Source organism: Oenanthe melanoleuca, chromosome 11, assembly GCF_029582105.1.
Source record: "Oenanthe melanoleuca isolate GR-GAL-2019-014 chromosome 11, OMel1.0, whole genome shotgun sequence".
NCBI lineage: Eukaryota > Metazoa > Chordata > Aves > Passeriformes > Muscicapidae > Oenanthe > Oenanthe melanoleuca.
In genome coordinates this window covers 992,984-1,017,230 of record NC_079345.1, presented here as the reverse complement: position 1 = coordinate 1,017,230, position 24,247 = coordinate 992,984, and the positions used below count along the sequence as shown (strand labels likewise).

The 24,247-nt window shown below is 47.2% G+C and overlaps 1 protein-coding gene across 2 annotated transcripts in view; it reads right to left on the bottom strand.

Moving 5' to 3' along the window:
- The window catches only part of FANCA (FA complementation group A), a 31,853-nt gene extending 8,393 nt beyond the window's left edge, over positions 1-23,460 (bottom strand). Inside the window, exons 1-31 of one of the 2 annotated variants that reach the window (XM_056500558.1) lie at positions 23,375-23,460; positions 22,804-22,910; positions 21,850-21,922; positions 21,570-21,712; positions 21,172-21,267; positions 19,461-19,534; positions 18,366-18,481; positions 17,670-17,752; positions 17,207-17,240; positions 14,919-14,985; positions 14,114-14,226; positions 13,431-13,507; positions 12,818-12,959; positions 12,173-12,306; positions 11,169-11,279; positions 10,684-10,779; positions 10,533-10,592; positions 9,737-9,825; positions 9,253-9,313; positions 9,116-9,165; positions 8,010-8,086; positions 6,303-6,407; positions 5,650-5,792; positions 5,122-5,192; positions 4,026-4,125; positions 3,030-3,229; positions 2,797-2,893; positions 2,400-2,576; positions 1,324-1,397; positions 656-784; positions 137-203 (exon numbers count right to left, since the gene is read on the bottom strand). In XM_056500558.1, the coding sequence (XP_056356533.1) occupies positions 137-203; positions 656-784; positions 1,324-1,397; positions 2,400-2,576; positions 2,797-2,893; positions 3,030-3,229; positions 4,026-4,125; positions 5,122-5,192; positions 5,650-5,792; positions 6,303-6,407; positions 8,010-8,086; positions 9,116-9,165; positions 9,253-9,313; positions 9,737-9,825; positions 10,533-10,592; positions 10,684-10,779; positions 11,169-11,279; positions 12,173-12,306; positions 12,818-12,959; positions 13,431-13,507; positions 14,114-14,226; positions 14,919-14,985; positions 17,207-17,240; positions 17,670-17,752; positions 18,366-18,481; positions 19,461-19,534; positions 21,172-21,267; positions 21,570-21,712; positions 21,850-21,922; positions 22,804-22,910; positions 23,375-23,414 (3,006 nt within the window). In that variant the 5' untranslated portion in view covers positions 23,415-23,460. Of the gene's footprint in view, positions 1-136; positions 204-655; positions 785-1,323; positions 1,398-2,399; positions 2,577-2,796; positions 2,894-3,029; positions 3,230-4,025; positions 4,126-5,121; positions 5,193-5,649; positions 5,793-6,302; positions 6,408-8,009; positions 8,087-9,115; positions 9,166-9,252; positions 9,314-9,736; positions 9,826-10,532; positions 10,593-10,683; positions 10,780-11,168; positions 11,280-12,172; positions 12,307-12,817; positions 12,960-13,430; positions 13,508-14,113; positions 14,227-14,918; positions 14,986-17,206; positions 17,241-17,669; positions 17,753-18,365; positions 18,482-19,460; positions 19,535-21,171; positions 21,268-21,569; positions 21,713-21,849; positions 21,923-22,803; positions 22,914-23,374 lie in introns of both variants that reach the window. The other variant, XM_056500557.1, reaches the window with a different exon arrangement.
- Between the last annotated feature and the right edge of the window lie 787 nt (positions 23,461-24,247).

The following is a 24,247-nucleotide window of genomic DNA, read 5'->3' as shown; positions in this document are numbered from 1 at the left end:
AACAAGAGAAACCTCTCTCAATCCCCACACCTCAGCTCCACGTGAGACCTGAATAGAGCCTCACCAACAGCAAGGAAAGAGGGAACACTTTGGTCAAGTTCAAGGACTAAACATCCACCCCACAGCCTGAAATCACCTGTAGCCTGCAGAGAATCTCGGGGCTGACCGACATCTTCGGGTGGCCACAGGCACCCAGGTCCAGCCTGAAATGAGGGACACATGAGGTAACTCACCCTGCTAGCCCAGGGGAAAGCACAGCTCAAACACAGTCAGATGCTTCAGATGAACACAGAGCTCAAACATTGTGCCTTAAATAAGCTGTAGCTGAGACAGCAGCTCTCCTCTACCCTCCCTCCTCATTTTCCAGCTCCAGCCACTCCCCTGGGGCACTGGTGTTTGTCTGGCCACACAAAGCTGAGTACAAAGTCAGCTTTAAAAAGACAGCCAGACGAGGGCCCCTCTGTGGCTGCAGCCCCAGACCTCTGCCACCTAAAGCAAGATGCTTATGCACAGACTGTGAGTCACACAGGGCCACCTCCCAGCTGCCCCTTCCAGCCAGACCAGAAGGGAAAGGCTGCCCCAGCCCCAGAGAGGGGACAAGCTCCCAGAGCACAGCCTCAGGGCCAGCAGAAAGGGAAGTCATGGCACAGAATACCTCTGTGAGGAATCCAGCAGGGCATTGATGATGACTCCACATGCTTTCTCCAGGTCTCCATCACAGCCACCAGCAGCAGAAGGTGCAGGAAGGTACCTCTGATAGATGGCCCAGTAATGGAAATCCTGTCTGCAGTATGGAAAAGGAGGAGGTGGGAAATCTGTTGGAATGGTGCCCTTCCCTTGATGTAAATGGAAGCTCACACATCAAGAGTGAGGAGTGATGTGTGCTCAGATAAAAGCACATGTAAGTACAGACATGAGGAGTCCTCCAGCAGACCCCACCCAGCTCTGGCTTCCACAAACAGGGAGGGTTTGTGACAAGTGACTGGGAAGGGCTGCACATGCAGGGTGAGCCTCACAGAACCATGGGATGGTTTGGGCTGGAAATGACCCTAAAGCCCATCCTGTCCCACCCCCTGCCATGGGCAGGGACACCTTCCACCAGACCAGGCTGCTCCAAGCCCTGTCCAACCTGGCCTTCCTCAAGTAAAAACACACACACACCTCATTCCAGCAGTGCTTGAACTCTGGATAAACCACAGCAGGCAACAGGCATTTGTATCCTGCAGCAATTTTTATTTACTTCCTGATCTTCAGTGCTTTTCCCTAATTTTGATGGGAGACTCTTGGACTATTCCCTTTCCAGCAGAGCCCCTGGGCCCTTACCTCTCTGAAGCAGACAGAATGTCCTTTTCAGGGCACACTTCCAGCTCCATCAGCAGCCACTCTCTGAAAGATAGCTGGGAAAAGCCAGGATTTAGGAGCAGAGAAGAAGAGCAAGGGAAGTAACTCATGCAGAACAGCCACCTGCTGCCCAGCATAAAACCCACTTTCATTTCATCTCCAGACACAATCCCATGTGGATTAAGAGACATGAAACAAGAGACTTCAACCCAAGGAAGTCCCTGTGCTGTTTCTCTTCTAAAAAAAATTCAAGCTAAAACCCCACTGGACTTCAAAAATTCATGGAAACCCCATAAAGCCTGTCTCACTCACACCCACCCCTTTGACATTTCCAAACACACTCATCACCTCCAAGCACAGATATCAGGATGGACGTGTGTTATTAGAAATAAAGGTAAAATGAGCCAAGAGCCTCAGTCAGACAGGCTGTGTGAGCATCAAAGAGAGGATATAACACAGGGGTGTTCCAGCCCTGGACACTGAGCCAGCCAAGCACAAGGAGTCATTCTAGGAACACCACAAACTCCTCTGCACAAAGACAAACTGGTTTTAGAGGAAGTAGGTTAAAAAAAGAGAGTCTGTCAAATCAGAGACTTTGCAAGGGTGGTACAAAGGGAATAGCTGAGATGGTTTGAGGGAGGCTGAGCCAGGCAAGCCAAGGTGCACAGGGGAACATTGGCATTTAGCACCAGAAAAGCAAGGATTTCCAGTTATTTGCCTCTCCATCACTTCACAGAGAGCACAGCAGGGAGCCAGGGTGATGGGCAGGCCTTTGCTCTGCAGCTCCTGAGCTTCTGCAGCTTGCCAAGCTTCCTGCTTTTCCAAGAAGTAGGACACAAAAGTTTTACCTCTGGTTTTCTCTTTCTACCTTATCATCCCCATCAAATAACACCAGCACCCACATGACTCAGCTGTCAGACAACTTTTCAGGTATTTAGCTCTTTCAAGCATTAAGTTCTTACACGAAGCCTTTGATCACCAATAAGGAAATTGCAAAGGGCCGATCTAAAAAAAGTGAGAATTAGAGGGTGAATTTGGGTGATGGCAAAGATTTGTACCTGGAATGCCTTTTCCTTCAAGAGCTCTTGGAAGCCTGCTTGCTTCCACAAGCACAGGCTGGCTCTGCTGCAGCTCAGAGAGGGGCAGGACAGGGAGCTCCAGCTCAGGGCAGTTTTGGGCTCCTCACACAGGAGTCCCCGAGCTTCCAAGCTCAGCCGTGGCACCAGGTGCTGCAGCTGCAACAGAACACCACATCCTGCACGTGGCTGGCACAGAGCCTGGCCCAGAGCCACCCCTGCTCCTGTGGAACTGCCCAGCAGGCACAGGCACCCAGAGCTAAGAGGGGAGGGCACACAGATGTGTTTCCACACTGTTTTCTTGGTGTTAAGTGGGATTTTGCAGCAGGGAATTGGGCTGAGACTGAGCTTTCTCATAAATTATAGCAAAACTTTTTACCTTTTTAATCAGGCCAGGAGGAACCAAGGCACAAAAATCTTCATGAGAACAGGATGAAAACTTGGACATCAGATAAACTGCTGCTGCAGTGCAAAACCTGAGAGAGAAAAGAAAAGAATTTCATTGTCTGGTTGGTTCAACCACCTCCACAAACCCTGGAAATCCTCCACAGGTGCTTTCCTAGCATCCCAAAAACCTGGGGGAGCAGGGAGGGGGTGGGTGCCCCATCTCACCTCAAGCAGAAGGCAAATGACTCTTCTGTCCTGCACACGAGCAAGGAGCTGCAGAACTCTGAAACAGAAAGGGCCTTTCCAGGAACAGCCTGAGAAACCCCAAAATTGGCTTCCACTCCAGGAATTAAAGCTCTGCATTCACTTAAGTGGACCACAAAAGCTGCCAGTCCTAAAATATGAGCAGCACCGAGGGAAGGACCCTGGAATAAAAAATAAAGAGAAATCAGTGAAGAGCAGGAAAGACATTTTTGGTAATTTTGTAACATTTAATTAGTAATAGTCTTAACTTTTGCCTCATTGTAACATTCCAATATTTCGATTTTGATACTGTAATACTTAATTTGTATTAACATTTTGTTCCAAAACACCTTTCTGAGGGAAAGAACCCAGAGGAGACACTGTTTCTGCTCACCAGTAGTACAGCAAAAATTGAGCAGATAAGAGACAACCCACAGCAGAACTGGAGGTCTCTGCAATACAGCAACTTGGGATAATTCACTATTAATTCAGATTTTGGGATTCTCAAGGCTTCTTAGCTTCTCTGAAAGCAAAATTAGTCTATCAGCCTCTTATTTTCACCCTTGCAACATCACAGGATATAGGAAATAAAGGAATTCTTTAATAACAAAACCATGCACTGCTGCAGCCCAGATATAATTTTATTTTTAAATTTTTACAGCTGAATTACTCAACGTGGAAGCTTAGGAATGAAGCATTCTACCATTTTTCTTTTGTCTCTTTCCTAAACTTGCCTATTTTAGCTCCCGTTAAAATGTCTCAGAATGCATTAACCTTCCACAAGTAGCATTTCTGTAGGGAAAGATTCTCCTCACATTCCTGAGGGCAGCTTCACACTCTTTGACCGAAGCAGGGTGTTTTTGGAAGCCTGGAGGGCAGTGAAGTCCCTGCACAGTGCAGCCCAGGCAGGTCCATGCCCCCCAGCTCAGGAAATGGATGAGGATGGCCTTTAGCAGGATTCCTGGCTGGAAAACTGACCTGATGATAAATAAGCTGGCAGAGCCTGCCCAGGAGTGCAGGCAGGAGATTCCTGTGTCCACACATCATCTTCACCACCGAGGAGAGGCATGGGCCCTGCCTGCACAAGGTGAAACCACAGGCTCATTACATTTATCCCCAGCACAGGAATGTGTAATTAAAAGTGCTTGAACACCCTGGAGCTGCTCCATGCTTGTCTGTAAACACAGCACAATTATCATTCCCTCCACGGGCTCAAAGGAAGGGGCAATTTTGGGGTACCTATAGACAAGGATGGCATCTCAAATACTTGTTGTCATCTCAGGAGGCCAAAGGGAGGAGCTGCCTGGGGCACAGGGTAAACAGAGGCAGAGCAATAAATGGGATCGAAAAGCCAAGCAAGGAAGAATTGCTGTGACAAAGCAGGGAGGGATTTTCCCACCCAGATAACAGAAAAAGCCATCCTCATAGGAGATTGGGTGGGAGCTGTGTTTAGACACCATTTCCTGGGACTCTTGTTTGTCACAGCGACTTTTCAGAGGGGTTTTTAACAGTGATTCATTTGCTGCAGGGCAGAGCAGTGCAAGAGAGGGAAGGATGCCCTGCTGCCTTGGCTGGGATCCCAGCCAGCTCCTCAGCACGCCGTTGTTGCCCAACAAAGTGATTTTCCACTGACACGTTGCCCATAATGTTTACAGGCTCTGCTACATCAAGGAGTGCTCCCAGGGGCAGGGCAGTGCTGCCTCTGCTCCCCAGCCGGGCCAGAACCGAGCCCAGTCCTTGCCAGGGGGAAGGAATTGCAGGACCAAAGGGATTGGCTTCACTGCCATCCCCACTGCTGGGCTGGAACACCCGGGCACTGTTTGAGGGGGTTTAATCCCTGTCACAGAAACAAAGGCCTCTTTGCTGAAGAGATCTGTAACAACAGCAGAGAAATGTTTTATTTACTCCTGTGGCTCACAGTGCATTCATTCTTGTGGTACAGACACTTCACCTACAGCTGCCAGCCTGGCACTGGGGGTATGAACACCCAAACTCCCTCTACAGCCCTGCACAAGTGCTGGAATTCTGGTCATCACCCAGTTTTGGTTCTCCTGCTCTTTGACTCCCATCTTACCTGTCAGGAGGGTTAAAAGAGGAAGCAGCTAGTAGGGTTTGGCAGAATGATGTCAGCAGAAGATCAACAACCTGAAATAAAAAGCACCAGGAATACACCTGGAATAAAACCCACACTGCTAATTCCTGCTTGTCAGGCTGGATACCTAAACCTAGTTTTCAGCTTTGTATATATTTTCATTTCCTGACAAGAAAACAAGGAAACAAACTGGTTAATGAGATTCACAACAAGTTGTACAGATCCACTGACAGGATGGAAAATTAAGTCCAGGAGTGACCCCAGCACACAACAAACACCCAGACAAGGCTGTTGAGGAAAGCCTTGTTCATCACAGGAGAGCTCTGGCAGAAAATATCTCCAGATCCAGCAACTTCCAGGTGATTTAAAGCACATGAATGGACTGTGCCGGGCAGGATAAGGGAGACAAAAGGAGAAGTGTATTTCCTGCTCTCAGCAGACAAAGAAGCCTTTCTCACCTTCTGTGCAGATGCATTTTCCCCTGCCCAGCCCCTCCCCGGTGGTACTCACGCTCTGGTGGCAGGGTGCCAGCCTGGGGGCAGGGACAGCCACTGGGATTGGGGAATTCAAAGGAGCAGCTTCATTCTCCTCGGTGCTGTCACCCAGGACACCTCGGAGTCTGTCTGAAACCAGGGCAATCTGAGCTGCCACATCTGCAGGGAGGGGACAGGACAGGGGAATCAGGACAGCAGGCATGAAACACTTACAACCCCCCCACAGCAGCAGGAACAAGCAAAATACAAACTTTAATCAGAGTCAAAATTATGTTAGGAAAAGCTTTAGCAAGCAAAAAAAGTTGGCTGGGACACAGTGGATCAGCACCAGCAGCATTATTGTTTCCCAGTGCTATTACCAACACTCCTCAGGAACAGTTTTCACACCAGGGAGGAAAACACTTTCCAAAGGGGGCTGAGCCACCAGGTGAACCCCTGGAGTGGGGCAGAGATTGGTGTGATTGTCACAAAGATAAGCCCCAAATAAAGCATGGGAATTCATCAGACATTAAAATGTACATATTCATAGCAGGAAGGATTATCAGTTTTGGAGGATTATCAGCTTCAGGTACCAGTGGCAGTAACTCCTGCTGTGCTTCTTGGCCAGCACCAGCCACACTTTATTCAGGCAGCTTTTGGGACAGTCAATGAGAAGCAGCTTCCTCATACCTTCCCACTGAGCCTGGTCCACAACCAGAGTCCTGAGCTCAGCTAGTTCAGCCCTCAGCTGCTCCAAAGGCTCTTTGGAATGGCTGGGTTCTGCTCTGGAATCATCTGGGCAAGGAGGAGAGAAAATGCATTCAGCAATCTCTGAGTGCACTTTCTGCAGAAGCAGAATTTACTTTTCCTGAAGCTCTAATAAAACCCCAAACTGTCAGTCTGCCACACAGAGAGCTTTGTTTTCATACTCAGAATGTGCTATTTAGTTAATAATTTATGGGTTTATGCCTAGTAGCAAAAAGGAATTGAGTTTTTAAAGATGAGAGGCAAAAAAAGTTCTGTTTTCAGAGTTTTCTTCCCACTTCCTTTAGCTCTGCCCCTCACAGAAACATTTGCTGTCCTCAAGACTGGAGTCAAGCTCAGAGTGCAGAGACAGACATTACAGCATGGATACATCATCAGCTTCTCCAGATGTCCCACGTTACTCTGGCTTTTTGTTTAAGAGAAGGAACAAAAAGAAATTCCTTTTACCACTATAAAGAGATGCCACAGCCCCAAACCCCCCAGAGTTCGTCAGACAGGAACAGCTTCTTGTACAGGGGCCAGGAATAAACCACCCAGGAGCAAGAACAGCAAATAACAAAGGTTGAAATTAATACTGGCTGTAAACACGCTGTGAAATAACGTGTTGGGAGCCCACTGAGTCACCTGTGTCTGCCAGAGTGAGCAGTGCAGTGGGGTTAGGGGCTGCCCCAAATCCTGGCTGTGCACAGGGGACAGGGGACAGGCTGAGGCTGCTCAGGAGGGTGGCACACGGCCCGGGCAGTGCCACTAGAGGTCAGTGGCAGCGCAGGGAGCTGCAGCCCGGCCCGCAGGGATCCCACCCCGCAGCACATCTGCCGTGCCCGGGGACGCCTCTGCCACGCCTCTCCAGCATCTCCACAAAGCTCCAAGGGCTCCTTGGCTACAGATTTATCTCCAGTCAGAGCATGAGTCTGTAACTTGTCCCCACCACGCTCTGCTCCCCAGCCTGACCTTTCCATGGTGTGTAAACCATTGGAAGGTGTGTTTGAAACACCCACTTGCTGACAGAGACAGCAGAGCTCATTAAATATCCTCATTAAATACCCTCATTAAACACCCTCATTAAATATCCTCATTAAACACCCTCATTAAATATCCATAACCCTGCCCCAGCAAAGCTGGGACCCAAAATCACCTCCCACTCCAACACCAATACACCAGGAGCTGCAATCCCTTTCCCAGCCCCTCCTGCCCCCCCAGATCTCCCTAATCCCTTCTTAAAAGAGGATGCCAGCAGTTCAGACAGCACAAGTCTCATTGCACAAGGGATCAGCACAGCAGGCTCCCAGCACAGCAGATTCCCAGCCCTGAGCAGCTCAGGCTGCAAATGCTGATTCATAGAAAGGTCCTGGAGGTGGAATTCAGCCAGCTCAGGCTCAGGCATCATCTGCAGCCTCAGCACAGCATAGGGCTCCCAGGGACTGCAAAAATCCCACCCAGGCAGGGCTGGCAGAAAAAAATCATTGCAGGAGTAAGAATTTAACACCTCAATACAACATAAAGGACATAACTCATTTTTATGGATTAAATACCTATTCAGCCATAAATCTTTGAAATTCTTCAATTTGGGAGGGCAGCAGTGGGAAAATTAACATTTCCTATTGATCCATAAGTAAATGTTGCATTTTTTACCTTGTAAGACCTTCTCTTTCATAGCATGACAGGCTTGCAGGTATGTGGAGTACAGGTTTGAAGGTATTTTATCAGCTCTGTGAAAAAGAAGAGATTTATTCTTCTGCATATCCACAAACTGCAGCTTTATTAAATTAGCACAAACAGCCCTTCCATGAAATGTAATTAGAGGAACTCTGAAGCATAAAGAGCATCATTGGAAGGATTTTTTAATCATCTGACATGAGGGGCAGAGATTTCTATCCAAGGCTCTCACAGCAGCATTGCACAGGTGTAGCACACACAAACCCAATACTGTATATGTTATTAATTAGTGTTTTAATTCATTTCATAGCTAGTTGATGTCCAAGACCCCACAAGAGTGTGAGCTGTGAGATGCAGCATTCACAGATGTAAAACCTGAACGTGCTGAGCCCAAGGTGTGACCTCTCTGCAGGGCAGGCACTGACTGCTTCATCCCACAGGGCTCCCCAGAGCTCAGCTGCTTCTCTTACAACTTTAATTTTACTAAATGATCCAGCCTTTAATTTCAGAGCCAGACTGGAATGACAAGGCAGGGCCAAGCACCTCATTTGCAGGCAGTGCTGCAAACATTCTTCCTTCATGAGAGGTTACAGAGGAACTACTGGATGTAAACTAAATCTGTTCCTGCAGTGCAGAAAAGCACTTTTAAACATGCATGCAGGGCAAGCTCGAGTCCTGGGAGGAGCTGTGTCCTCCTGGTTCATCATCCTGGTGCCCCTTGAGCATTAACAGACATTTAAGTCTCATCTTTCACTCTCCCCTTATCCCCTCACAAAGGGAGCTCATATTCCAGGGGAAATTTTATATTCAGCTGCATCCTTCAAGATTTGCACAAAAATGTACCTGGCCTGGAGCCAGAGTGACTCCTAAATAATGATTTCACAGTGGCCAGAGAATTGCAGACCTGAGGACTACACAGATAAGCTCCACCATGCACAACCTGCAAGCCTCAGACCTGGGCCACCAAGCCCTGCCAAGAGGTTGCTTGTAACCAAAATGTCAAAGCCTCTGATAATCTGATACCAAATGTCCCAAAAAGAAAGCCCAACAGCACAGAAAACAACACTGGGATGTCTGAATACCTCTTTAAGGAGTCTATAAAAGCCATGTGTCCATCTGGGGTTTTTGGGAGCTGCAAGAGAGGAAAAGGCAGGTCAGGGGCAAATTATCTGTGGACAAACACACATGGGAGGAGCAGAGAAAAAAGCCAAATACTGACCACACGGGGCCTGAGCAAAGCTGGAAGGAACCAGGAAGTGTAATAGGGTCGCCTGAAAATGCTGAGAAAATAAACAGAGCAGAGTATTAACAATGCCAAAGGTCCAAAGTGCCATCTCCACACCTCAGCAGTTAATTTGGCTCCTGCAAATACAAAATGTTCATGGTAACATGAACAACCACAGACAAACCAGGTTCAGATTAGCCAGTGGTTTTTAATTTCTTTCATTTTGCTTTTTATTGTAATAATTTTGGATTTATTTTGCACAGGGGAATGTGCCTTTTCACTCTCCCCACAAAAATCCTCTATTAAGATGACTCCTCAGGAAGTGGGAAGAACTTCCCCAAACCTCCCTTGCTCACATCCTCAGTTTTTCTTGTTTCCTTATTTTGATCCAGACCACAATCATCGTTGTTGCTATTATTATTATTACTACTATTATTATTGCTGCTAAGCCCAGGAGGAGCTGAAAAGCACACAGTACCTGGCTTCTATCACAGAGGTTGGGATCTTCCTTGTGTTTTCAAATATCTGAAGGGCCTTTTCAACATCACGGAGTGCCTGGGCCTGGGGCTGCCTCACACCAGGAATGAGAGAAAGATGTTAGAAATCTAGGGTGATGATAAATTTACCTCTTCTGTTCTGAACTTGCAGAATTAAGACATATCAACTCCACTTCCAGCCCGTGCCTGCAGGCAGAGGCACTGACACCCCGGGTTTCTCTTGTTTGAGTTGTAAGACATCTCAAGCTGCAGCAAGTTTCTCAGCTGAAAATCAGATCAGACTTGGAAAAATTAAATTAAATCTTTGCTTATGCCTAGGAGTTCATCACAGGATTTGGTTTCTTGTATTATATTCAGCTATCCTGCCTCCAGTCTGTATTTCATGTAATCATGTGAGGCCTCTTCCTCTGATCAAAATAGGTAGGAATAATAAAGCCAAACTTCTTTGTAAATAACTGTTGTTACCCAAAATATATCATGAACCACAGTGTGAAGCTGCAGAGTATAGATTCCATCCCCAAATCTCCTTTGAATATCCACACTTTGGTCCCACACCACAGAGGTGGAGTGCTCCAAGATACCTATAAAATGTGATTCCAGTTTTCATGAGAACTGGGGAGATCTTGTATTTGTGGCCACTAAAACCCCCTGGCTGAAGCTGGAGACTTGGCAGCACTCTCAGCTTTGGCATGGCAGGGAGGCTGATAACCTCAGAGCTTTTCCAGAGGAAAAGGGATGTGTGGCTGATGAGCAAACTGGGGGACAGGGCAGCAGTACCTGCACAGCCTCATCGGTGGCAGAGAGGTCTTCATAGAGCCCCATGTTCTCTATGGCCACCTGTGTGAGGTCAGAGGTGCAGGTGGTCACACAGAGCAAGGCTTGACAGATGCACAAAGAATTCCTCCCAAAACAGACAGTGCTTGCTGACCTTGAGGTCGGCCAGGCGTGTTTTAGCCAGAGTGATGTACTCCAAGAGCAGGGACCGGTGTTTGGTGGGCACAAAAGGTGGGTACATGATGTGCACCTGACAGTGAAAATCACAAGATTGTTACAGGAAATCCAGGTAAAATTCTAACCAACTGATTCTGACCAATGCTTACCTCACATATTCCCCAAAGAAGGAATTATTGCTTGTTAAGGATCAATCATCTTCATGGCAACTGACATAATTTTGCCCAACAACAAACCAGCCAATCAGTGAAGTGCTTAAACGTAATTCCTTGAAAGGAATTCTCCCATCAATAAAAGAATCTTGTCCTTCCTTATTTCAGGAAGAAAAGAGTTTGAATAATGAACCAGAAGTAATGCAATTACTATAACAACATTTATAATGAGCTGAACCTACTGAAAGGCACAAAGTCACTTTGGGGCAGTTCTGGATCTGAAAAATCATCTCTGCCAACACCTTCTCACCTTCAGGTATGGTGCAGCTTCAAAGGGCACCAGCTCTGACAGGAACTCAAAGAGGAAGACCAGAGATTTCTTACTGCTCCCATGCTGGCCACCAGCATTCCCAAAGGAAGCCTGAAATGGGGGAAAATGGCAAATAAGACTCTCAGTGTGGAGAGAATCCTCATCCAAGCAGTGCCATAACTGAGCACACCAATCCCAAACATCCCATTTCTGCCAGGAGAATCTTTCTAAAGAAAAATCTCCAGAGAAAGTTTATAGAATCAAGGAATGGTTTGGGTAGGAGGGATCTTTGAGATTACCCAGATCCTGTCCCCTGCCATGGGCAGGGACACCTTCCACACAGGTTTATCTGGGCATTCTGAGGAAAAGAACCAGTCTGAGACTACAGAGAACACAACCAGTTTACCTCCTGATACCTCCTGGACGCCCTATCAGCCAAAGCTGAGCTCAAATTTGAAAACTCATACAAAGGAATTTCCAGGTTGAATTTACATGGAGATTTGCATCCCTAAAATACCCACCTGTTTATAGTTAAAAGCAACAACCAATTATCTGTAAGGTCAAACACAGCAATTACAGCTGCATGCAAACCTCCAGGAAACAGGAATGCTTCCTCTGCCATAACCCCCAACTTATGCAATAACAACAGTGCTGCTTATCAAGATACTGAAATCCATCCAAGATGATGATAACAGGAATTACATGTCTGCATTCCTAGCAAATAACTACAACAGGAGAGGTGGACTAAAAAGATGAAAGCAAGGAAAACTGGGGAAAGCCAAATAAATTTATTCTTTGCAGACACAAAGGCAGTAATAAATATGCAATCATTCCGAATATCAGTACAATCACTTGTACTTTTATTATTTTTTTTCTTCCCCTTTCTCACTTCTGGTTATCCTGTCTGGAACAAGGCTTTCTCCACGCAGCAGAACATTGTTCATGCACAGGTTGCCTCACAGAATTAAAACAAAGCTCACCTGTCAGGCCTCACTCAGTCTTACCTTGAACCACTCAGAGTAAGGCATGAAGACAGCAGGGCCCTCCAGAGCAGCCTGACGAGCAATCAGGAATGCAGTGATCATATTTTCCATGTCATAATTCCCAAAGGCATTTAGCAGGAGATGGCTCAGTAGATCTAGGAACATAAAGCAGTAACCTCACACTTTGCTCCTGACAACAGTGCTGCGCTTTCTGCAGTACATGAAGACAAATATCTGTGATAAAACACAAGGCAGGATGTGTGTTGCAGCCTGGAGAAGCTCTGAGGTCTGGTTTTATTTTTTTATGCATTTTCAACTGTCAAACACACTTGGATTCCCTGCAGGGAGTCCAGCAGTGGGATAATTAGTAAGGAATTCTCACAAACAAGCTCTTCCAGCAAAGGTGAGCTAGAACTAAGGTTCAGTAATCACTACACCAATTAATCATGAAGGTAATTATCAAACAATCACCCTGTACACAAAGTTTGAGAAGTGGCAAGCACAAAGCCTGGCATCCACATCACCACAGACAAGGAAAGTCTGAGTGGAAAAGCAGATGTGCTGCTGCTCTTTTGCAGGCAGGACCCCCAGGCAGCCCCCATGGATGACTCCCCTGGCCCCCAGCCCAGCAGCAGGGGCACACACAGGCTGGCAGTGCCCACCTACCCTTGAAGAGCTGCCCAGCCTCAGCCTGGCACACCACCAGCGTGGACACACAGGACAGCACGTGCTGCCAGTTCACCTCGTGGGTCTCCAGGACTTGCTGCAGCTGGCAGATGGACTCCTTCACACTGAATGCCACCAGCAGCTGGAGGAGTGACAGCAGTTCCTGTTAGCTGGGACATACAGCCACGAGAAAGGGCATACAGGCAAGACTGACAGGCTTTGCTGTGACTTTTTCAAGCTATCCTGCAGCTTTTGGATCAGATTCCCAGCCTGGACTGAAGCCAGCATCAGCTACAATAAACAGAAAAACTCCAATTCTTTCAGAATCCATGTTATATTCTGTACCAGTGAAAATTCACACCTCCAGTCAGGATCTTTGCTCTCTTTAAGAGCTTTGCACTAGCAAAACCCACTGTAGTTCTTTTCCTTCTTGCTCCCTCCTCCCAGAGTTTCTGGTGACTGGTTTGGATTCTGCAATTGGATAATGTTGCACTAATTTCCAATAAGCTGATTTCAGGTACTTCAGTTGATTTCCCATAATCTGATTTCAGGTATTTCAGTGGATATAAACCCAACAAAATAAAGTTCTCTGAGTGACACCAGGCAGATGTACCTTGCGAAACAGAGCAGTGAGCAGGGGACAAGTCCTGGTAAAGCTCCACTCCTTCTGCATCTGGATGGCATCAGACACTGCAGCCACAAGGAGAAAACTTCAGCAGGAGGTTTTAAAATACACCCAAAACACATAAGTTTCCCTTGTGCAGCCAGTAAAAACTGCCCAGTGGAATTGTGTCTCCCATGTCTTTGGAACATGGGCTGGAGCACAAGGACTGGGCCATTCCATTGTGGCACTGTCACCCCAGAGCTGTTTTTATGATCACACATGCATAGGCTGACATGGCACATGCACAGAGAATCAGCAAGGAATCAGCTTTTCCCTCATTAACCTCTTTCATCTGGGAGCCAGCAATGACACAGCTCTCCCACACAACAGACAAGCAGCTCCAGATCACAGCTTATGGGGATTTTACCAGAGATTTCAAAGCTCAAACATATTTCTTCCTAAAAACATCAAGCTTCACAATTACTGGTCTGGGATTAGAACCTTCCTACCCAAAATTTTGTCCTGAATTATGACCCTCAGATGACTTTTTTTTCCTGATTTGGCACCCTGCTTACAGAGGAAGGAGCTGAGAGGTCTGGAGGCTGCTCTGGCTCTGGGTCCTCCAGGCTGGGCCCCACTCTGTGGGACTGAGCTCTGGACACACCTGGAGACCTGTCCCTGCCCATTCCCACCTTTCAGCACGGGGTTGTAGGTGAGAACCTCAGTCAGGGTGTGTCTGAAAAACTGCCTCAAGGAATCCGGGTGAGCCACACTTCCATAAAGGGACACGTTGAAGACATTCAGCCTGCAAAGGAAAAGGAAATACCAGAAACAATGTCAGCCAGGTGATCTGCCAGGTACTGATTCATTATAATCAGCCAGGTACTGATTCATTATGATCAACCAGGTACTGATAATACATGATCCACCAGCTGTGATGAACTAGGAACAACCAGGGACAGTTTAGGGTGAATTGGTTATTTTTATTCTACATCTACAAATTGCCACAAATATATACTTATCTGTATGTATTTAAAAAACAAACAAACAACTAATGGTTACTCAACCATTATGTAGCCATCAGATTTACAAATGTGAGTCTAAGGGGTATCCCTGCTGGGGGCTGGAGGTGACATGCACAAAGCAGTAAAATAAAACAAGTTTGGAAGCAGGAGTTAGAGATAATTTCACCTTCCAGGTATTTCTGGTCAGAGGCAGTGAGAAAACTTGATGGGGAATTTTTGGCATGACAAGAGGGAGGTCCAGGGTTGGCTCCAGCACTGCCAGAATCCACTTTCCTACCTGGCCCTTATCTTTTTTACAAGCACTTTTGTCTGCACATATTTTATTAGCACAGAATACCAAGCACAAGTAGTACTTGGGAGGGGTGGGAGGTGTGTAAATAAGTAAAAAACACCCCACAACATTCCTCCTATTTCAGTAAGAAGTGCAACAGTGGATAAAAACCTCCTCCTGACAGTTTGGAATGTTTCTTACCAGAACCTCACAGCTTGCACCATGGAAACATCTTCCTGCTTCTCTTTACCAACAGCATCAAGCACCCCTGGACCCCAAAACACACAAAAACCCAGTGAGAAAAGAACCATGGCACTAAACCCCACATGGGAACTAACAAGAATGAGCAATTTGTGCCCCTTTACAAAGGTGACCCCGCTAGGGAAATGTGAGAAGCCACTCAGCAGCTCTAAATTCTTCCCAGATTTTCTCCAAAGTGACACAGAGGCTCAGAAACTATTACCACTGACCTTGAACCAATTTAAAAGCATTCCCAAGAACATGCTAGTAATGAAGCTGTCTAAAAATGAATATAAATCAGTATTTCATTTCCAAACCCGACCCTAATGCATCTGTGAGTGTGAGCATCGTGTCTGAGGCAGGGATTTGCACAAGCTGAATTAACCACTCTGCAAACCAGATCCCAACAAAGAGCAGGGTTTGTAATGTGCCATTTGCATAGCAGGAATTCCTTTACAAAAGCTCCATTTGCCCAGAAGGACCGTGAAGAGATGGAACAGGTTGGCAGCTTGCACAGCGCCGTTGTCTTGACGATCAGCCCACAGCACCCCCAGCCCACAGACTGGGAAAGCCTTTGCTTTGCAGTCTGCTGCAGCAGCACTTCTGCTTTGTGCCACCCTGCCTTGAAAACCCTCCTCTTTCAGCTGATAAAGGAGCTTGGTTTGTGTATAACAATCATTTCATTAAGGAAAAAAACCTGAAAAGAAAATTTACTGAGCAAGGGCAGCGAAACAGAGAACCAGATATCCCTCACATGCCACCACAGCTTTAGGATGTAACACTCTCCTCTCCTGCTGAGGAATACTTTAAGGTTAAGTAGGGGACAATAAAGCAAAGGAGATAAACTCAGCTTATCTTCAGGCACAGCAGTTCAGCACTGCCAGATCACTATGGTGAACACATTGCTCCCATGCCACTCCCAGCCTGTCCTTCCCCTCCTGGGAAGGTCTTCAGTAATAAGGAACTCTTTTACATTAAAAATCCTAATGTTCTCCAAAGATTAATGAAGTGAGACCCCCCTCAAAGGTGACCCAAAAGTATGGACTAATAAAATATCTTACATAAACCTCATGCAGTGCATTTTGCAGGCAGGCAGGCTGCGAGTGTGGCAGTGCAGGCTGCGCAAACAGCAAGGGCAAATGAAGAGCAGGATGCAAACTCCTGTCTGCCTGCCAACAGCCTGCTCCTCCTCCTCCAAAATCCCTACTCCTCTGCTGAGAAGGGCTGGTTTTCAGCTGTTAAAGGGCCACCTGAGATGGGATTCATACATGTTAAATAATAAAGCACTTCTCTCGCAGCTTTCCCTTTTTGGAAGGACTCACGAGGTCCGTGAGGCATTTCTGTGTACAGACAGTGCTCCCTGCAAGACCTGGGGCAAGGGATGGAGCTGGCAGTGCCCACAGGGATGGAGGGGAGGTGCCATAGGCTGGGATGGGGCCACCTTACAGCAGAGAGAAAGCAGCAGCCTCTGCAGCAGCACCGAGCAGGAAAGGAGCCAGCAAGGAAAGCAGGGAAACGCTGTCACTAAGGAGACAGGAGTGACAGCAGCTGCACACTCAGGTGACACCAGCCAGGGCTGTGAGGGCTGTAAGGAACGTGACAACAGCAGGTACAGCATCACCCCTTGAGGATCAGCTGTGACACAGGACAAAAATAACCCCCGTGTGAATGTGTTTAGTCTTTGTGCCTCAGGATTTGCTGATAAATCAGGCACTGCTGCATTGAGCCAGGGCAGCTCAGGCCAGGGCAGGCACGTTGCAGTTCATGGACACTGCTGTTTAAAGACTACACACCTACACTAGATGTCTTTGCTCAGCACAAAAATAGAGGTTTCAGAAAACATTACCCTGCAAATCCAAATGGTGAGTCAGCAAAATCGCTCAATTCAAAGTTTAATTTAATCTAAGCAGCAAAGCTGATCCTGGCCTAACCTCTGTGCTCCACCTGCTTCCAAGCAAACCTGATAAAAATTATGAAATAGGGTCAGGTATCTATATGATGTTACAACTGAGAGCAGAAAAAAAAGGTGTCATAAAAGGCAAGAAATTATCTGCAGTGTCTGGAGACGCTTTAGGAGAACGACAAGGAAAGCAGAGGCAAATAAAATCAGTGACATAAATATTATGCACAACAGCACAGACAAAGCAGCCAGGCAAAGGATTTCTCCTTAGGGACTCAGCAGTGAGCAAGGAATAGGAGTCCTGGAAGCAGCAGTGGCTGCACAAAGCTGAGATCACAGCAGTACTCACATGTCAGCATTCTCTGTAAGACAGCACGGCAGATCTGTTCAAAATTGACAAATTAAGGGATTTAGAGTTTCAAAGAGCTGCAGTTCAATGCAGAAAAAGTAAACTGACTCAAAGAGTTTTTGTCCCTCTTAAAGCTTCACTTTGACCTCAGGCTCTGCAATAGAACAGATAAAATAGACAGAAGGGCAGCATTTTCCAACCTTACAGCATTCCATGTCTCATATTCAAATGGAACACCCAAGCAATCCAGGTGAAAGGAAGTTTAAAAACCCCTTGATGTGCCACCTTGGAGCAATTCTTCATACAAAAAAAATCTCAATTCTGGTTTCACCATTTCCCCACTCCAGCACCTGTACAACCTTGCAGCTCCAAGCTCTGAATTATTTGTACCCAGCAAGAGCCAGAGATTGATGGAATTGCTTTATTAAAGCACCAATTGCAAGCAGGTTCATTTTGTCCTTACGTAGGCAACCTTCTGGAATTCCACCTTCCTTCCCAGCTCTGAAGCCTGCTCAAAGCCATTCTGAACAAACACGATGGCAAAGTCTGCAAATCAAGAAGGAATTGGTGTTCCAGCATCCCCTTTGCACACAGGTCACCTCTCCTTCCCTCCCACCTGTCCCAACAGTTTCTGAAAAGCCTCCACTCAGCAGGAATCATTTACTGCTTGGAGTAAAATTATTTCCAGGCAAAAGAATTCAGAACTTCAAGGATTATAAAGTCTAAAGAATTTGCAGTTGTGCTCCACAACTCAGCAGAACTCAGAGGGGCTGTACTTGATAAGCTGCAGCTGATGACACTCAGACATTGGAGGGATTTTTTCCTAAACAAACTAAGAAAATAAATAACAGAAATTGACAGGAGGGAAATGGAACTCTGAAATATTTCTGGCCTAAAATGTCCCTGAGACTTTGCAGAGTGTCACAGTGCCAGTGTATCATCCCTGTACCACTCCACTCACAACTACATTTGAGTTACCATAACTCCAAGGGATGGAAAAATTCAAACCAATTATTTTTTAAAGGAAGAACATTTGTTAAAATTGTCAAACATACAAAAAAATATATTCCCCAGAGAAATGAGGTAAGGAGACACAAAGTGAGGCTTTTGTGTTGTTACACCTCTGAGGTTCTGCCCTGCCCCCAGCCCAGGGCCTTGCCTGAGAGAAGATGCTGTGTCAGCTCCGTGTCCCCACTGGGGATGTCCCCAACCTGCTCACAGAGGCCACAGAGGCTGCTGCAGAGCCACTCCACTGCTGCTGGGCCTGCTGGGCTCCTGCAACACACAAAAACACCTTCAGTTCAGTCCCTCCTGCTTTCTGTAAGGCTTGGCTGTCCCCACACCATCCTCTGGGCCCAGGGAAGAGCCACCTGTGCACTCTGCCCTAAATGTGTCACTTCATTTATTTAATCTGGACCAGCACATTTGCTTTACAAACAGTTGCTTTTTATATTATTTGCTTTATAAAAAGATCCTGCAACACACACACAAAGGAAAAATGTGTGAATGTGCACCCAAGTACTTCCTTATCTCTGACATTGAGAAACCTCTGCTAGAAAATTTCAGTTCCAATTTCTAAGGCATTTGGATAAAAATGCTTAAAAAAAGAAATTAAAATCTTAATCTTGCCTTTGGTTCCCTTAAATTGTTTTAATTGTGAACAGACAAGCAAACCAGTATCAGAACTGTAGAAGATCACTGGGAAATCCCATTGACACAATAATGAGACAATCTAAACTTCACAAATGGGGGAGTTGTTAGTTCTGTATCACAGAATAATGGAATGGTTTGGGTTCAAATGGACCTTAATGTCCATCTTGCTTCACCCTCTGCTTGGGTAGGGACACCTTTCACTAGATCAGGTTGCTCAAAGCTCTGCCCCACTTGGTCTTGGACACTTGTTGTGGGCAAAAAACAAAAAAAAACAAAAATCTTAAACTAACAGTTCTCTGGAGATTAACTCTGCCAGACCAAAAAAGATTTTGTGAAGATGGAAGCACCCACCTTTTGCAGAGCAAGACCTTTTCTCAAGTCCAGCTGGTGTACACCAAAGAGAAGCCACCACACCTAAACTGGGCTAATTACCCCAGAGTAACCCCCCAAACCCACAGCAGCTCCTAAACCCTGCTAATCTGATCCCTTGCCAGCACCTGACTATATCCTGAGTCCAGAATACTCATGACTAATCCCTGATTATGTTTCAATAGGCTTTAGGAGATCAGCTACATCTGCAAAGCCCCAGAGGCCAGCTCACCTCTCCAGCAGCTCTGGCAGCCCAGTGATGTCCCTGCTGTGCAGGTGCCACACGACTTCCAGCACTGGGGGCTCCTAGGGAGATGTCACCATCAGCTCACAGCCTGCACTCTGCACTTAACATTTGGTTATTGCAGGTGATACATGAAAAATAAAGCTGAGTTCTGTTTATTCCAACTATCCAGAAGTTAAAATTTAAAATTGACAACACAGGAAATACCTTGCGATGAAAGATTATAATTCCTAAAAATTTTGGGTGGTTTAGCATTGTAGACAGATCATTATTTTAAATTTTCATGGAGAAGTAATGAATATATTCATCTTTTCCCTCTGGAATAATGCTGATTCCACAGATTTAAAGGAGCAGGGACATCCCAGGAAACAGATAACACAACTGAGTTTCAGGTCTTGTTAATGCAGATCCAGATCCAGATTAAAGAATTGTCTTTTAGTCTATTAACTGTTTATTAGTCTCTGTGGAACAAGGCTGCCACTCTCAAATCCATATTCCAATAGAGCTGGGATTGCAGGAGACTCCAGGGAGAGACTCTGCAATCATCCAGGCAGAAAGGCTGATGGGCACAAAGGAAAAATGAACAACAATCTGCACCAGGCACCAGGCATTGCTCCTGTGTGGACCCTGTAACATCCCTTCCAGCTCCTGCCCAGAACAGCACATCCAGGAAAGTCCTGAGCCAGCAAAACAGCACTGCAGGGTGCACCTGGCAGGGGAAAAGTACAGCAGCAGCAGCTGCTGATCATTCCAGGCAGAACCAACACCTTCACAAAACCTTCCCACCTTGAGAAGGAAGAGAGATTTGGGAGCCTTGTGCACAGGGAAAAGCCAAAGCCCCAGCAGCTGCCTCACACCCTGACCCCAAACTCGCCCACATACTTTGTCTTCACAACCCAATTCTTACTGTAACACCCTCAGTTACAGTTATCTCTCACTTATCGCCATGTCTGCCCCAGGACCAGGAGATCTTAATCAGCCTGTGAAACACAGAGGTTCTATTTTCAGCTCAGGAGTGGATATTTGAGACCAGGGCACAGCCCTTTATCTGGGCAGATCAGCCTTTTCCTCCTTTCCCATGAGAGCAGTGAGGAATCAGAACTGTCCCACTCATAAAAAGCCCTTAACTCCACTCACAGCAGCACTTGTCTCCACAAAGAACACCCAAATGAAATCAAGACATCCCATTTGTGAGGCAGCACAAGCTGTTATCTGCTATCTGGTTTCTTTCTCTGTGACCTCACTTTGTCTTATCACCATTCCCAGGTAAACAAAGCAGAGAACCAGGATGCCAAAGACATTTGGAATATTGCTGGCAAAGCACAAAAAGGGCTCTGGGACTGTGTCACCCCACAGTCAGCTAGGAGTTTCTGCACTGGACCTGGAGAACACCCCAAAACCAGCCCCTGATCACCAGGGTGCTGTCAATGATCTTTTGTGGCAATTTCCTATAATTCAAATAATTCCAAACCTTGACTTGAGTTGAAAAAGCAAAGCACACTGCAGTGACAAGGAAGTTCCCACTGAATTTGCTCTAAAATAAACAAAACAACCAGAAAAACACCCCACCATCTGTAATTCAGCTCATGCTTCTGGGAGGTCAGGAAAACCAGTCATTCTCAGGAATTCAGAGATGCCACATCCCATGGATGAAACCTCATGGCCTGTAACACCACAATGTTTCTCCATGAGTTCTCACCTTCATTTTCCACATTTCCTGGCAGAAGAGGGAGCGACAGAACATGTTGTTTGCCAGCAAATCCTTCATAGTCTGAAGCAAGCAGGACAATCTCTTCTGGCATCACCCCGGAAATGAAGCAGAAATAATTCCCTTTGTGAACAACACACTCTCAGTAAAACAATTTGTTGCTTTGCCCTGCTTGCTGCTTTTTAAAGGGTCAAATGATGGAGAGAATTCAAGGGAAAGACCTAAACTTCTCTTCTTATACATCTTGTGCTTCTGCAAGCAAATTGAAAAGCTCCGTGAATAATTGTCCACTCGTGTTTGGGGCTTAATCAGAGCAGATAAACTGGGTTTAAAGCCAAACCTAACAGTGCTGCTTTGTTGATAAATTAAAGGTAAAGCTTTGCCCTTACTCTCTGGTCAGAGTTCAGCAGTGGGACTCTTGAGGGGCTGGCAGAATCCTGGCAGATCCTCTCCATGTTGGCGACAGCATTTTTGGCTGCCAAGGTCGCTGTGGGTACACCCAGTTTGGAGGCCTGTTCCTGCAGAACAGAGACTAAACACAGCACAGCAGAAGACTGTCATCACCAGGCAAGAACAATGAAAAGAAAGTAAAACTGGGGTTGCACATAAAGGCAAAAATTCAGTGTTGAGGAAAAGCCCTTCCCCACATCTGGCCTGGAAGGTGCTCACCTATAAATGATTCTGGTGACACTCCCTGGTGCTCTGCCCCATCCTGCACACCTGGCTTGGCTGAATCTCCCACCTGGAAACCAAATAAAGCCATGAAACTCTCAGATGTCTGTCACACACATTTACAAACTTATCCCTGCACTGCTGGAGCCACTGAAGTAAAATTAACATGGAGCTCCCACATGGGAATGGAAAAGCACAGATTTCACCTTACAAGACATGTGTGTTTAGTTATTGTCAGTTTATGCAGAAAAAATGAGATACAGGTCAAAGTTCCTCATCCTCAGGGACCAAACAACTCAGCAGCAGGAGCAGAATTCCTATAATCCTTACCTTTCAAGTACTTTCTGTGAAGTCATAAGGCCATAAATATTTGATGAAACGTGTCCAAATGTTGGATCACTTTCTAGTTAAATCCTCTTTTTCTTTTTATAAAGGGGAATATTCTCTAGAGAAAGACAGATCCTGAACTATGGGAAATATTTGCATTGATCCTGAACTATGGGAGATATTTGCATTATCTGTTGTAGCTATAAAATCAGTGTGTGAGGAGGGGGAGAACATGGCAGAATCACAACAGTGGCTCAAGATAAGGCAGCCATGAAGACAGTCAGACATGGTTGGTAATTCAGAGAAAAGCCAAGTCTCTCCTGAATTGTCCTCCCTAGTTGCACAAGAAGCCAGCTCTGACTCGAAGGAAAATGTACTGAATTTCCCTTTATCCCAAATCCAAACCATGCTTAACCATTTTTAATCTGTAAAACATTGATGGAAAAGGAATAACAATCTCATTTTTGCAACACAGAGCTTTCAACTTCATCTTACTCCTGTTGGGTTTTTTCCCACTTATCATGGAAAATTGCATTCCAGGGACATTGACCGCACAGCCACCTCCAGCTGGGATCTCCCACTGTCCCAGCAGGGCCAGGACACCCTGTCCTGTCCCGTTCCTACCTCCAGCAGGAGGTCAGCCAGGTTCTGGTGCCGATCCAGCAGCTGCAGAGCCGCTTCCCGCAGCTCCGCTTCGCTCCCAAAGGGGCTTTTCCTCTTCCTGGCTCTCCCTGCTGAGAAGTTTGGGTTTATGGACCAGGCTGTTCCCAGGGCACCCCGAAATCACCTCCCGCTCCTGCTGCTGGGGAATGAGGGCAGAGCGGGGTGTGAGGAGAACATAGGGGGATATGAGGGCAGATGTTGTGTACCGGGGCCTTGAGGGAAGCAGAGCGAGGTGTAGAAGGCAGATGTTGTGTACCGGGGCTTTGAGGGAAGCAGAGCGAGGTGTAGAAGGCAGATATTTGTGTACCGGTGCTTTGAGGGAAGCAGAGAGAGGTGTAGAAGGCAGATGTTGTGTACCGGGGCTTTGAGGAAGGCTGTGAGGGATGTATGGAGCTGCACACGGGGGCAGAGAGAGAGAGCTGTGTGCAGGTAGAAAGAAGGGATGTACGAAGGCAGAGGGGGGACATTCACGCCCCCTGTCCCCTCCGCTGTCCCCGTGGGGAGCGCCCAGCGCGGAGTTCGCCTCACGTACCGAGCAGGTCCCGCCAGCTCCTCCCGCCCGCGCCCGCCATCGCGGCCGCCGCTTCCCGCCACGCCGGCCCGCGCCGCCATTGGCTGCCGCCGGCTGAGCCGCCTCGCCCATTGGCTGGAAGGGAGCAGGGGCGGTGGTTCTCTCATCCCGCCGCCTCGCCCATTGGCTGGAAGGGAGCAGGGGCGGTGGTTCTCTCGTCCCGCCGCCTCTGCCCATTGGCTGGAAGCGCGGCGCGGTCCCGCCCCCGCCGCCCTCGCTGTGGTAGCTGAGGTGGGCGCTGCCATGTTGGGAAGGGCGGCAGGACATGGAGGGATGTGGGGAGGCACAGGGGGTCGGGCACCGTGAGGGGACCCGCTCCGCACTGGCTGTGAGTGTGTGGAACACAAAGGGGAACTCCGATCCTGTCAGTTGTGAGCGGTGAGGATGCTGCTGACCCTGGAAGGGAAAGGTTTGTGCTGGAAAGGGCCTTAAAGCTCATCTCATTCCACCCCCTGTCATGGCAGGGACACCTTCCACTGTCCCAGGTTGCTCCAAGCCCTGTCCAACCTGGCCTGGGACACTGCCAGGGATCCAGGGGCAGCCACAGCTTCTCTGGGCACCTGTGCCAGGGCCTGCCCACCCTCACAGCCAGGAAATCCTGCCCAATATCCCATCCAGCCCTCTCCTCTGGCAGTAGGAATCCATTCCCCCTTGTCCTGGCACTCCAGGCCCTTGTTTGAAACCCCTCTCCCTCCTTCAGATCACTTTAGGTCCAGAATGGCTGCAAAGTGTCACAGGGTGCAGAGCAGAATTCCCAGCGGGATTTTCCCCTCTGATCTGATCCTTCCTGAGGATAAACCGCTGCTGTTGGCCACCACGGCTTGGAGCAGCGGT